This window comes from Anabrus simplex, chromosome 1 (assembly GCF_040414725.1).
Source record: "Anabrus simplex isolate iqAnaSimp1 chromosome 1, ASM4041472v1, whole genome shotgun sequence".
In the NCBI taxonomy this organism is placed as follows: Eukaryota; Metazoa; Arthropoda; class Insecta; order Orthoptera; family Tettigoniidae; genus Anabrus; species Anabrus simplex.
Window position 1 is genome coordinate 536,397,128 of NC_090265.1, and position 12,535 is coordinate 536,409,662.

The 12,535-nt window shown below is 37.4% G+C and overlaps 1 protein-coding gene across 2 annotated transcripts in view; it reads right to left on the minus strand.

Annotated features, from left to right (window-relative positions):
* Positions 1-4,068: 4,068 nt before the first annotated feature.
* Positions 4,069-12,535, minus strand: part of CalpC (calpain-C) — a 459,003-nt gene continuing 450,536 nt past the window's right edge. For both annotated transcript variants that reach the window (XM_067135487.2, XM_067135486.2), the window contains 4 exons: positions 11,124-11,271; positions 10,912-11,028; positions 8,916-8,974; positions 4,069-8,205 (listed from right to left, as the gene is read on the minus strand). In XM_067135487.2, the coding sequence (XP_066991588.1) occupies positions 8,179-8,205; positions 8,916-8,974; positions 10,912-11,028; positions 11,124-11,271 (351 nt within the window). In that variant the 3' untranslated portion in view covers positions 4,069-8,178. The remainder of the gene's footprint in view (positions 8,206-8,915; positions 8,975-10,911; positions 11,029-11,123; positions 11,272-12,535) is intronic.

Here is a 12,535-nt window from a genome sequence, read left to right on the forward strand (position 1 = left end):
TGCATTCCATTTTCTGAATTTGTAATATGCTAATAAAATGCCCAAGCAAAACATTTCATAATGAATAACTTGGTGGAGTGAAAATTATTATTATTATTATTATTATTATTATTATTATTATTATTATTATTATTATTATTATTATTATTATTATTATTTATGGCCTTCATTGGACCACTCTAGCCAGCTTTATACAAAGAATTTTTCAATTAATTCATTTACTTTAATTTCGCACAATGTGCATAATTAGAGGACATACTCTTATAGTGCTATTAAAACAATGTGCGTGTTCTGACAGTTCGCAGCACGTGGCGCCGAACAAAGGAGTGGGAGCGCTGTGTTGCCACATGATCCGGCAGGAGTTACTACATCACAGTTAACATCTCTCGTTCTGCGCTAGGCTCTGCGGAAAATAATATCCATTAACGGCAATCATGAAAACGTTAGAAAAACGTTAAATATCGTTGCTATTATTCCAAGGTGGCTCAGCAGTAATTTTATCAGCTCAAATATCGTAAGACAAACTCCTCATTCCCCTTCCTCATAGGCTTTAATCAGTCGGGTTTTGCCCGGTGTTGATAACCTGTCATGTGATGGTCCAATTACATCCACTCCCTCTCTTTCCCCTTCACCTTCTTCCCAAGGCTCCTTTTCTTTCTTTTCTTTTTCTTTCCCTATTCTAATTACTGTAGCTTGAGAAATTTTAAAGCTGCTGCTGTTCTTTCTACAACTTTGTTAACGTCTATCAGTGGGCCTCCATTTTTCCCTTCAGCCTCAAAATATTCCCGTAAGGCACATACCATATCGCGAGCTTGACCACGAATAGCGAAGCCATGCCTCCCCATTACGCTCGCCTTTTTTCTAGGCGAATGAATTCTAGGTCGCCCTCGTTTAGCGGCGCTCTGAACGGGTTGCAACATTTTGAGTTCAGTAAATGAGACGGTGTTAAAATTACACTATACTACACAATACTATAATTTACACTACACTAGAATGCCAGCCTCGATAATGATACACTTATTTACACGAACACAATAGCACTATAATATTTAGTTGATTTAAAAAACACACTATACAGACAATGAAATCTCTCAAAGTAGACATTGTTAGCCCAGCCACATGTGCTACGGTATACTATATTGGCAACGTGGAACTCGGACCGACCGCCTCAGGAAGCTTTCTGACAGCGGGGGTAGGAAAAGGGAGAGTGCATGCCGAGCTGGGATTGGCTGAAACGGGAGGCGTGTACTGGTTGCCATAGTAACTGCCACCTCCTACTACCACGCTGAGAGCTGTCAGAACACGCACATTGTTTTAATAGCACTATAAGCATTTTCACAGAATTTTGTCAGAGATATTTCTCTGCGCTTACATGTCATTACGTGATATCTGTCACATGGGTTATTACAAAGTTTGCACACACATAGTTCATCCGGTTGGTGGTAGATGTCTCTCATGCAGATACCGTGGTGAAAACCATGAACAGCAAAACGCGTCATGAAGTGCCTCAATGCGTAATTGGCTTTTATCCATTCTCTGTTGACCATAGCATCTGTAGCATAAAATTCAGGAAATATTTATTCTCTTTTTCCTTGCAGTTCACGGAGTAGACTCTGGTATGCTTCTGTTGATGGCAGGCACAAGTCGTATCTTAAATCCTCAATGTAGAAGGATTCTCTGGCGAGAACATATGCCAGACGTGAGGGTGTATACTTTGAAATACATAAGGCCTTTTTCAGGAATCTTGCTTTTAATTTTTCGATTTCCTTCAGATTCTTCTTTCTTAATTGGTCCCAAATTAAAGTCAAACCATATGTCACTATTGGAGTGATTTTTAACTTGAAAATTTTTAACGTGGTATTTAATGATAACTTCCGTAAATTAGGTATACTGTTCATAGTTGATAAAGCGGCGATAACTCTCTCCCGAACATGGAGACTGTATACATTTCCGTGAGTCTGTAATGTGATTCCCAAATATTTGTAATGTGTTACGATCGATAGTGCGTCTCTTTTAGAAATTATAACATCGCTAGCTGCCGGTTTGCCTCCTTTCCCGAACGTCATTAACACAGTTTTATTTTCATTTAATTGAAGTTCGTTCTCGGTTGCCCATATTTCAAGTTTATTGAAAACCTCCTGGAGATTCGCTAACTCAGTGGATACAAGCACCATGTCGTCCGCGTATGCGTACAATTTGACCTTTTCTGTTCTAATGCTCTGAGTTATGTCCGCAGTTACTATGTTAAATAGTAGAGGACTAAGCGCATCACCTTGCAAAACTCTGTTTGTTCTATCGGATTTGATATATCAACATTGTCATCTATTTGTATGAAATTTTTGTTCAGAATGTTCCTTAAAATACTCGTGATGTTCCCCAGTGAGTTTTTCCAGTTTATCGATTGCTATATTTCTATTCACGAGGTCGAAGGCCTTAGTGTAGTCTATAAAGACAGCGTGTAGTTTACCTCTGTGGAATCTTAATGCATCTTCTATATCCCCTTGTAAACATTTTACCGCTTGGAGTGTTGATTTTCCCTTCATGAATCCAAATTGCTCTTCCGGTATTGATCCTTCAATCAAGCTGTATAGACGTTTTGTTATGAGGCTTGTCCGTATTTTTAGGGCAGTACATTCGAGAGCTATTCAGTTTCCTGTCAGCCCAGTACTTCTTCATTCTCTCTGATCTTATCCTTCTTTCTTCATTGGAAATCACCCTTCCTATTGTCTGTTTGTTGATTCTAATTTTCAGTCTGGTTTGTTTGTGAGTTTCTTGATTTTGTTGTTTTTTTTCCTGAGGTCTTCCACTGTAATTTGTAGTTCATCCATATCTTCCTTGATTTCTGTAATCCACTTATGTTGCACTTACTATTCCATAATTTTTCTATTATTCTCCTGATGATCCTGTTCTCCGGTGTCCTGATTAGATGTCCAAAAAATGAAATACGTTTCTTCCTGATTGTGTTCGTTACTGGTTCTATTTCCTTGTAGACTGTTTCATTAGAAGCTACTCTCCAGTGTCCATCTTTTTGGTATGATTTGTTGATACACGTTCTAATGATTCTTTTCTCTATCTTGAGTATTTTGTCTATGTGTGCAGTGTTAGTTGTTTTGAAGATGGTTTTGCTTGCGTATGTTATTTCTGGTTGAGTGACTGTTTTGTAATGTTTTAATATTGTTGCTATTGACAGGTCCTTTTTGTTGTAGGTATTCTTGGTGACATATTGTGCTCTGGTCAGTTTATTTATTCTGTTATGCCATGCTGGCTTTTCATTGAGGTTATATGTTATGATTTCTCCCAGATATTTAAATTTATCTACAATTTTGTTTATGAGTGGTGGGTCAGTAAACATGATTACTGTCTTTTCAAAAGATATTCCAAGACCAATTTTCTGTGCTTTTTCCTCTAGTGATATAACTTGTTGTCTGGTTTCCTGAATATTGTTGGACAAGGGAGCAAGGTCATCGGCAAAACCTAGGCAATTTAAACTTATGTTGTCTTTGGGTCTTCCAATTCAGATGTTCTTTGGGTTACTCTTGTAACCATTCCCTCATTATATATTCCAAGGCACAGTTGAACAGCAGTGGTGACAAGCAATCTCCTTGTCTTAAGCCTGTTTTTATGATGAATGGCTCAGAGAATTCCCCTCTGAAGTTGACTTGTGAAAATTATTGAATGATGGTGCAAAATTTATTAAGAACTTTAAAAACAAACAATCTTTGTATCTCACCAAAATTAAAATTTCCATTTATGATTTCAGTAAATATGTGAACTATATTCTTAGAGAAACATTCAAAGATTGCACATATGTTACAAGCTAAATCCAATTGTTTATTTTTCAAATGCTTGTTTTCAAAATAGTTCTAATTTATTGTGTTTCGAAACCTATATGTGCTGTTTAAATTTGTAAAACTATTTTTTATTTTGGTGAGAGAGGTGGGGGAGTTGAACCCCCCACCTAGGTACGGCCTTGCTATGATCTGTTACAGCTAACATAACAATCGCTTACCTACTTGCAAATGGATAGCCGACTTGTACAATTGAGGATAAAGAAAGGATGCCTTAAAGGATTTTGGAAAAATTTATTTATGAATTTGTACATTTCATATCATTACATATTTACATTGAGCAATGCTTGCCTTTAATATAGAGAGCATCTGAAGTACACTTATACTGTATTTCATTCATTATAAACAATAAATATACTTACTACATTTTTCAAAATACTACCAAACAGCAGAAATGAGTAAAGTTAAGAGGAAATATCTGAACAATGTGCATGATTGTATTCAGTAGGAATGATCTTGAAGGCAGTGACTTTTCAGAAATGTAAATGCATGTAGTTGTGTAGTACAGTAACTGTCTAACAAACATATCTCTGATATTATAGCACTTGTATGACCTACATGCTAAGTTCATGAGGTAGAGTAATCAGAGTCATTGTCTGTGAATATGACATGTGTTCATCAGCATTGAGTTTCAAAGTAGAATTGTGATCCTACTTCTATGAGAAATTATGAAAGGAGAAAAATTTTGAAATATTTACAAAATCAATGTTTGAAGAAAAAAGTTTGTTATTGTACATTTTCACTGCACCTATGACAGCTGTCTGGCTGCAACAACATTGCACAAAAGCTCTCTTCATGCTATCGTTAAATTTACCTCTTTTGTTTAAATGTTGCTCCTGTTCCTAGAATCAATAAATGAATACTGGATTCTAAAATTTACCTTATTCTCTTCATCAGTACAATGATTAATGACCTTCCTACAAGTAAGCTACAATTCATCCTGAAAAATATTTATTCTACTTAAAACATTTTTAGAAGGGACTCTCAATTGCATTGCTCCAAGGAATAAGGCATCTTTAGAATCCAATAAACAGTACGAAGTGAAGTAACAAAAATAAATATGCATAAAAATCAACAGAAATTATAACAAGCAAGTAAGTTCACATTCTTTACACAGTACTGTAAATTATGCTTCTTTTTTTTTTCAACATGTCCATACAAACAAATTCATAACCATACTTACATATATTGATCACTATATACAATATACACACATATTTATAGAAATTAGAAGTGTCCAACACATGACACAGCAATTTAAATAACTGTTACCTGTGTCACACAACTAGGCTAGCAGTTTTCATATCAACAATCTATTGTTTTATCATATTATGACTTGCTATTTTCAAATGGGAACCCGTGTAGATTGTGTACCGTGGCATATCTCACAGGAGTCTGCATGGCAGGAAGTTAGTACCTTCAGTCAGTCAACTACTGAAGCATGCTCACAATATCAGATTAATGAGTTTGTGGTTCAATGAAATCACAGAGGCCAGACACAGCTCTAATCTTTCACCCTTGTTCATTTTTTACATAGCTTTTATACTGAAGAGTACAAAGAGGTAAGTGGGAACCAACAGGATGGAAATACAGTCACAGGAATACATCAGTGCATCTGGGATTCAACACAATGGCAGATTGAGGCATGTATGCTAATGGAGGACATTTTGAACTTTTCATGTAAGAAAGAGTTTTATGTGGTATGTGGGTATATTCCTGTGTGTTTCCAATGATTAATGTACTATGTGGAGTTGCAGACAATGAGTTCTAAAATGGGAATAAAGAGTTTCCAGACCCACATTTTCTACTTCTACATGTGAGGAATGTGTCCAGGAAGTTTGGCCATACCTTATTGCTACACCCTGTATATCAATGACTTGATTGATACAGTGGGCAGAGCAGGTAACTTGCTATCATAGAACTTTGAAAACTGCACAGCAAATATGGTATGAAAATCAGTATTTTCAAGATTACAATGATGTCCACTGGAAAGAAACCTAAGAAGACTACCATATGAAATACAAACCTGGAGAAGGTGAACTTAGGATGTGTACCAAAATTCTGTCAAGATGACACTATAATGAGGAAATCAAACCATACTGAAGTTAAATGAGAGTTTGTCCTTCTGATTTTGCAAGAAGGAAGCAATATCACAGACCAAATTACTCTAATACTGTTCTGCTTTTTGGCTGATTTTGCTGTGAAAATTGATTGTTGCATGTGATAAATGGAATTATTATTATTATTATTATTATTATTATTATTATTATTATTATTATTATTATTGAAACAGTCATGTGACAGACAAGGCTTCAATGTTGCTAGTTGAGTACAGAAATATCTGATACAGCCTCAGTCTGATATTTCACACTTTAACACTCCACTGCTTGTGGGAAGGATTCCAAGAGTGCCGGGCTGAGTGGCTCAGATGGTTGAGGCACTGGCCCTCTGACCCCAACATGGCAGGTCTGATCCTGGCTCAGTCCGGTGATATTTGAAGGTGTTCAAATACGTCAGCCTCGTGTCTGTAGATTTACTGGCATGTAAAAGAACTCCTGCAGGACTAAATTCTGGCACCTTGGCATCTCCGAAAACCAAAAAAGTAATTAGTGGGATGTAAAGCAAACAACATTATTATTAGGGTTCCAAGAGCTGGTCATGCAGCTTTCAAAACAGTATTTAAGGATTGACACAGAATGTGAACTCTACGGTTGTAACTGATATATCAGCCACATTGCCCGACTGTCTGTCAATTCTGCTTACCTTTCTTTCATTAGAGAATATTCCTACTAAAATAGTACTACATATGGATGCTTGTCTTTAATCACTGTGGTGTACATATGAAACCATGTCAGAGAAACTGAAACAGAGGTGATAGTACGAAGCACAAAGAATCTTTGGGAGATTGATTATATATAGCAAAACTACATTCTCCAAGTTCAAAATCTGAAGCTATGAAATATATAATGAAAGAGTTTTAAAGACACTCGTGAATGAATCACCTTTTTGTCATCAAAACAGAAATGACTTTTTAGCAACTATAATTCTGTTTTCTTCTTCTTCCTGCACATTTCCCAATTTATTAAGGTTGGCACCAGGTGTGGATATGGCCCAGTTTTACAGCTGAATGCCCTTTCCAATGTCAACCCTATGTGGAGGGATGTACTGTCCCAGTATTCATTATAATCTGTTTCTGTGGTGGCTGGTAGTGTGGTGTATTGTATGCAAATGAAAAGAAGTATATTAATACCAACACAAACACCCCGAGCCAGAGGAATTAACCATACACAGTTATAATCTGCAACCCAGCTGGGAATCAAACCCAGGGGTCTATGAACCAAAGGTCATCATGCCGACCTTTTAGCCAAGGAGCTGGACAAAAGTAAACATGCCCTATGATGGTCAGCTCTGATGGGTCTTGGCCTACCACACGACCACTACTCAGCCTAAAGGCCTGCAGAATACAAGGTGACATTGGGTCAGCACGAGGAATCCTCTTGGCGTCATTCTTGTCTTTATAGTCCAGGGGCTGCTACCTCATGGTCAAATAGCTCTTAAATTGTAACCAATAGGCTGAATGGATCTCAAACCAGCCCTCAGATTCAGGTAAAAATCCCTGACCTAGCCAGGAACTGAACCCCTGAGAAGCAGGCACATTGCTTCTAGACTGTGGGGCTGGCAAGGAGCTGGGCATTTACTATAATTCTGTGAATTATGAAATTAAAAGCTATTGTAATAGAGAATGTAACATACTGCACACAGTGGAGTAAATACTGTACTTGTCCGGCCCCACGGTGTAGGGGGCAACACGTCGCCTGTCACCCAGTGGCCCCGGGTTTGATTCCCGGCCAGGTCAGGGGTTTTTAATTGTAAATGATTAATATCCCTGGCCTGGGGACTGGGTGTTTGTGTCGTCCTTAACATTCCTTTCCTCACATTCAACACTTTACACTTCCGCAATATCCAAATACACGCAGGTTCATAACATATGGTGCAAGTAGGGGCAAAGGATCTTTGTAGGTCGACGCCCTGAACAAATAGCATTTTAATTTTTTTTTTTTAAATACTATACTTAAGAACCTGGTGAATTAATCTGTATGATGAATACCTAGATGACACAGTGTTCCTGGTAATCACATCTTCCTTTCTACTCTCGCCCATTTCTCAGTTTGTTGCTGGTTTTCATGAGACCTTCAGATTTCTTCTGCATCACTGATGTTGGCTTCCAGAAGGCTTCTCAGCAACAAGTTTAATATGACACAGGTAACAGGATATCAGACTAGGGATTGCTAATCCATCAGCTGTCCCAAGTAAAGTACGTTGAGCAAAACTAACAGGTAAGAGATGACTTGAGCCACTGCAAACAGAATAATTATAAAGCTTATCAAAAATTATAAAACAGTGATGAAACAAGAAAGAGTGGTTCATAAAAGTTATTTTTATTCAGTACACTAAACTGTACTTTGGTTATATTGGATTAGATTATTAGTAAAATAGACTTTTGTACTATACCTTAACCATCAAAAAATTAATTTGAACATATATCCATAAACTGTATTTCCAAGAAAAATGGTGATAAACTGAATTTAAATTACTTGATTTATCAATTATCCTTAAGGAGTGCCTTATCCAAAACTGGATTTGGTGACCCAGCTAAGCCAGAAACCATTAATCAGGCTCTGTGAGCCAGGTCATATAGTAGATGGATCCATTCATATGGTGACCACACCCATTGTTGCTTAACTTCAGAGATATTTATGGCATCCAGAGTTTCAAGATGTTATACCATGTTATCAGTAGAAATGCATTAGTAAAACTGGAACAGTGATCATATAAATAAAACTTTCTTCAGCTTATCCCAGTTATTTCTGGTCTTGGCCAGGGGTTTAAGGCCAGATGCCATTCCCGATGTCACGTGATTTGAGATGAAAATCTCAACCCAGGATTGACCGATAATTGAATCTCGGCCTTCCATGTGGGAGCTAAGCCACTGAGCTAATCATGCCCTCTAGTGATTATATTAAAGATTTCACATTTGTTTCTGAAAATACATAATCTGGTACTCACCTCTGCCAAACTAAGTTTTATGCTGCCATTCTGAAGTGGATCTTTAGTTTCAAATATATCTGTTAAAAAAGAAAAATTACTGTAAGTTAAAGTGCTTGTATATGGCAGTCAGTTAGTTGCTGACATGAAAAGAACAGACCAGACTTTGCTGTCAACTGTGTAGAGCAAACTATATTTGAGAAGGAAAAGTGTATATTGAGATCTGCTTCACCAACAGTGTCTTGTGTTTGATGATGAGGATTAATGTTTATTTAAGGGCTAATATAATTAGATAATCATCCCCAAACACTGCCCGTCCTATAAACTAACACTCTGAAGTTCCCATTCAATAACTGGTTAGAAGGTTACCAACCATGCAACCATGGTTCACCTAGCTGAGTCTGGCATTGCTTCCACTTGTGGCAGGATACTCACCTTCATCTTGCCTATCTGACCTCCCTTGGTCAAATTGTTTTTTACTACCCCATTGGTATGATGTTTACGAGGATTAGGGGGGCTTTAATTTTCATGCCTTTAATAGCCCTTCTCTTTATTTTGCTGATTTTTGAAGGGCGGAAAAAAGTCCATTCGACACTCCATGTCGTACGATGTCGGCATGTAAAAGATCTCTGGTGATACATTTGGTATTTACCCGACAAAATTAATTAAATCTCAGCCATAGACGCCCAAGAGAGATTCGGTTTACTCTAGGTCCGCTAGATGGCAGACAGAGGAAACCGGAACGTCGAAATTGACGAGCAGACAGCCAGATGGCGTCAAATCGAAATGTCTGCAAACGGTAGCTGAGGCCATACGATTATTTATTTTTTTTTCTTTATTTTGCTGATACCTACATTTTTTGAAGGATTCAACCTCTTCCTTTTTTATCTCTAATTCAATGTTAATAGAGGATGTTTGCCCAGTTATACTACCTCTTCAAACAATAATCACCACCTTACCAACCATGTAAAGAGGTAGGTTTGTTCTACTACTGGAAGACAAATTCTACAGGACTGACACAAAGAATTTATCATCCTCACCAGAAGCAGTTTTCCCCAGAAGCTGTCAACTGGGGAGTGTGGAGAAGTGGACCCCAGATAGTCTGGTATTCATTACAATTACTTGTACCAGGCCGTTAGTGGAAAACATTTTCATTAGAATGCTGACCCATAGGGTAGGAGACATAGTGGTACATAATTTCGAATTGCTAGATTGCATGCTAAAATCTTGGATTCAATTCCAAACCTCTCGACAGTGTTCAAACAGAGTGAAGGCAAATGACACTTTATGGTGATTTGTCCAACAGATGATACATTAAGTCTTCAGCAGACCACTTGGTGTTATTTGACAGGAGTAGGCTATGTGCAGCGTCTTCCATTACAGACATATCTTGGTCAACTGTTGTTCTATTCTGACCACCACATAGCTGTCAGCTACAAACCTCCAGCACTTACCTGCTGTGAGTCAGAAGTTGCTATTACATATCAGTAAGCCCAACCCTCTGAAATGCATGCATCAACCAACGCTATGAGCGACATTTGCACACCAATCATAACAGGGAGTGGCTGCACATGCAATAGTATTACTAGCATTGCACATATGTCAGTAACTTTCATATCATCAACAGACAGGAAAATGAAAGTAACAAATTTATTCTAGCCAATACCAGAAGACACTGTGTCTTGTAAACACTAGGTGTTGTCAGCAAAGGCATTGATGTCGCTTATTAAATGTATTCACTCCATTACCAGTTAAAGGTAATGTGGATAATGCACATATTTACTCAATTTAGGTAAATGTATATTTTCCTTCATATTTTTGGGATCAATTTGTCAGTCATTTCTTGGAAATGTTTAGGTCATTTGTAGGTCATTTTTTTGGCATTTATTAGATCATAAAAATCCAGACCCTGTTCATCATAATGGAAAATGACTATGCTAAATCTTATACTACAGGAAGGTAGTTATAATTTATAAGATGCATTCTTGTAAACACTATAAAAGAAGAATGAACTCACTGAAAGCAACACTGAGGTGCAATATAGCTGAAACAAAGTCTCCAAATCGAAGTGTGCCATCTTTCCTCATGTAGCGTAGGATCAGAATTGATAGGACATCTGTACTAAGCTGGAAACCTGAAACAAGATGAGTGTGCTGATGGTCAATACTCTCTCTCTCTCTAACTTTAGTACTGTGTTTTAACAGCATACTTATTGACTGCTAAACATACCAACTTCAAGAAGGGCATCCCTCAACCTTTCTGCTTTCAATATACCAGTCTTTTCCTTTGTGTGGTTCTTGAATGCTGTCTGCCAATACTTGAGACTGCACATCAAGTCTTTGAAGTCGCTGAATTTAAGCCTTCCCCCTCCAGAATTCTGGTTCTTGTTAAGGAACATTTGGTCTTATACACAAGAAGTAAAATTACAGCTTAGGATTGCTAAAATGTTGAAAGAAATTTGACTAGATATAACTAACATATTATATTGATTTACTTATTAAATGAGCCATGTTTATGTAATGATAAGGGAACAATCAAATGAATTAATATACATCTGCAATGGAAATCTGGGAATGAGGATGTGAATAAACATAATTGTACAGTGTGTATCAGAACTATACAGACAATAAAAACAGGAATGCTCTTCGTGTTATTTTAATAACGATGGTGCAATTGGATTAGCAGAGAAATGTTTTCTTTTTGAGAAAATGAGGTTAATTTGTTACTAACGGGCATGCGATTCAAATTGATGAACTCGCCATATTTGCTATACCAGAGCACAAGTCGCTGTGGTGCTTATGGGAAGAGAAGGGGAGGTAGGGGAAGTGGGGTGTATGGCGGAGACAGAGATAATGCTCCACACGTATGCACAAGTTTCCTCATTCAACTCGCACATGATTGTCCTTTTCTCTTAGAGGCAATGTCCACAGTTTGCTTATTAAACAGCCGTAACTGCACACATGGCACAAGAACACACCGTAATTAAGACTCACTTGTCAGTCAAGCAATGCACCAGACGTTTCTCCTCTCATCTGTTGGTCTGAATAACATTCTTTATTATCTAACATGCTCGAAGATGCAATGCTTCTGCCTCACAATTGTGTATTCCTTCACTCACATAATTATAAATAGAATGAAATATTGACCAAAGGAAACAATACACCCAATGATCTGATTACAGTAGATGTTCAATTTGTCCCCCTCCTACTTCGATGCACAGTTCACAACAGTGCAGTAGTAACCTTTGGATTCTGTTCAGGATGTGTGGTGTCATGTAACTGGGTAGAGTTTAATGAAGAGTAATTGGAATAGAGTTCATGGAGAATATTAGAAGCAAAAGCAAAAGCACTGGGCAACTAGAGGAGAACCGTGGATGGTACAAGATAATATACAGAGAGCGAGAGGGTTTCCGAGAATATCAAAGAAATCAGTTTTAACAAATAGATGTTCACGTACAAGCAAAAGAATAGAACATTACATTTCTAATCATGACAAACTATAGGAATTTTGTTTACAAAATTACAGAAAAAGCATGACAGTATTCCATCGGTTACATATCATGTGAGCAAGATTTTTCAAATATAGACTGAATACATAGAAGTAATCTTTCCCAACAATGTTTGTACAGACATACGAATACA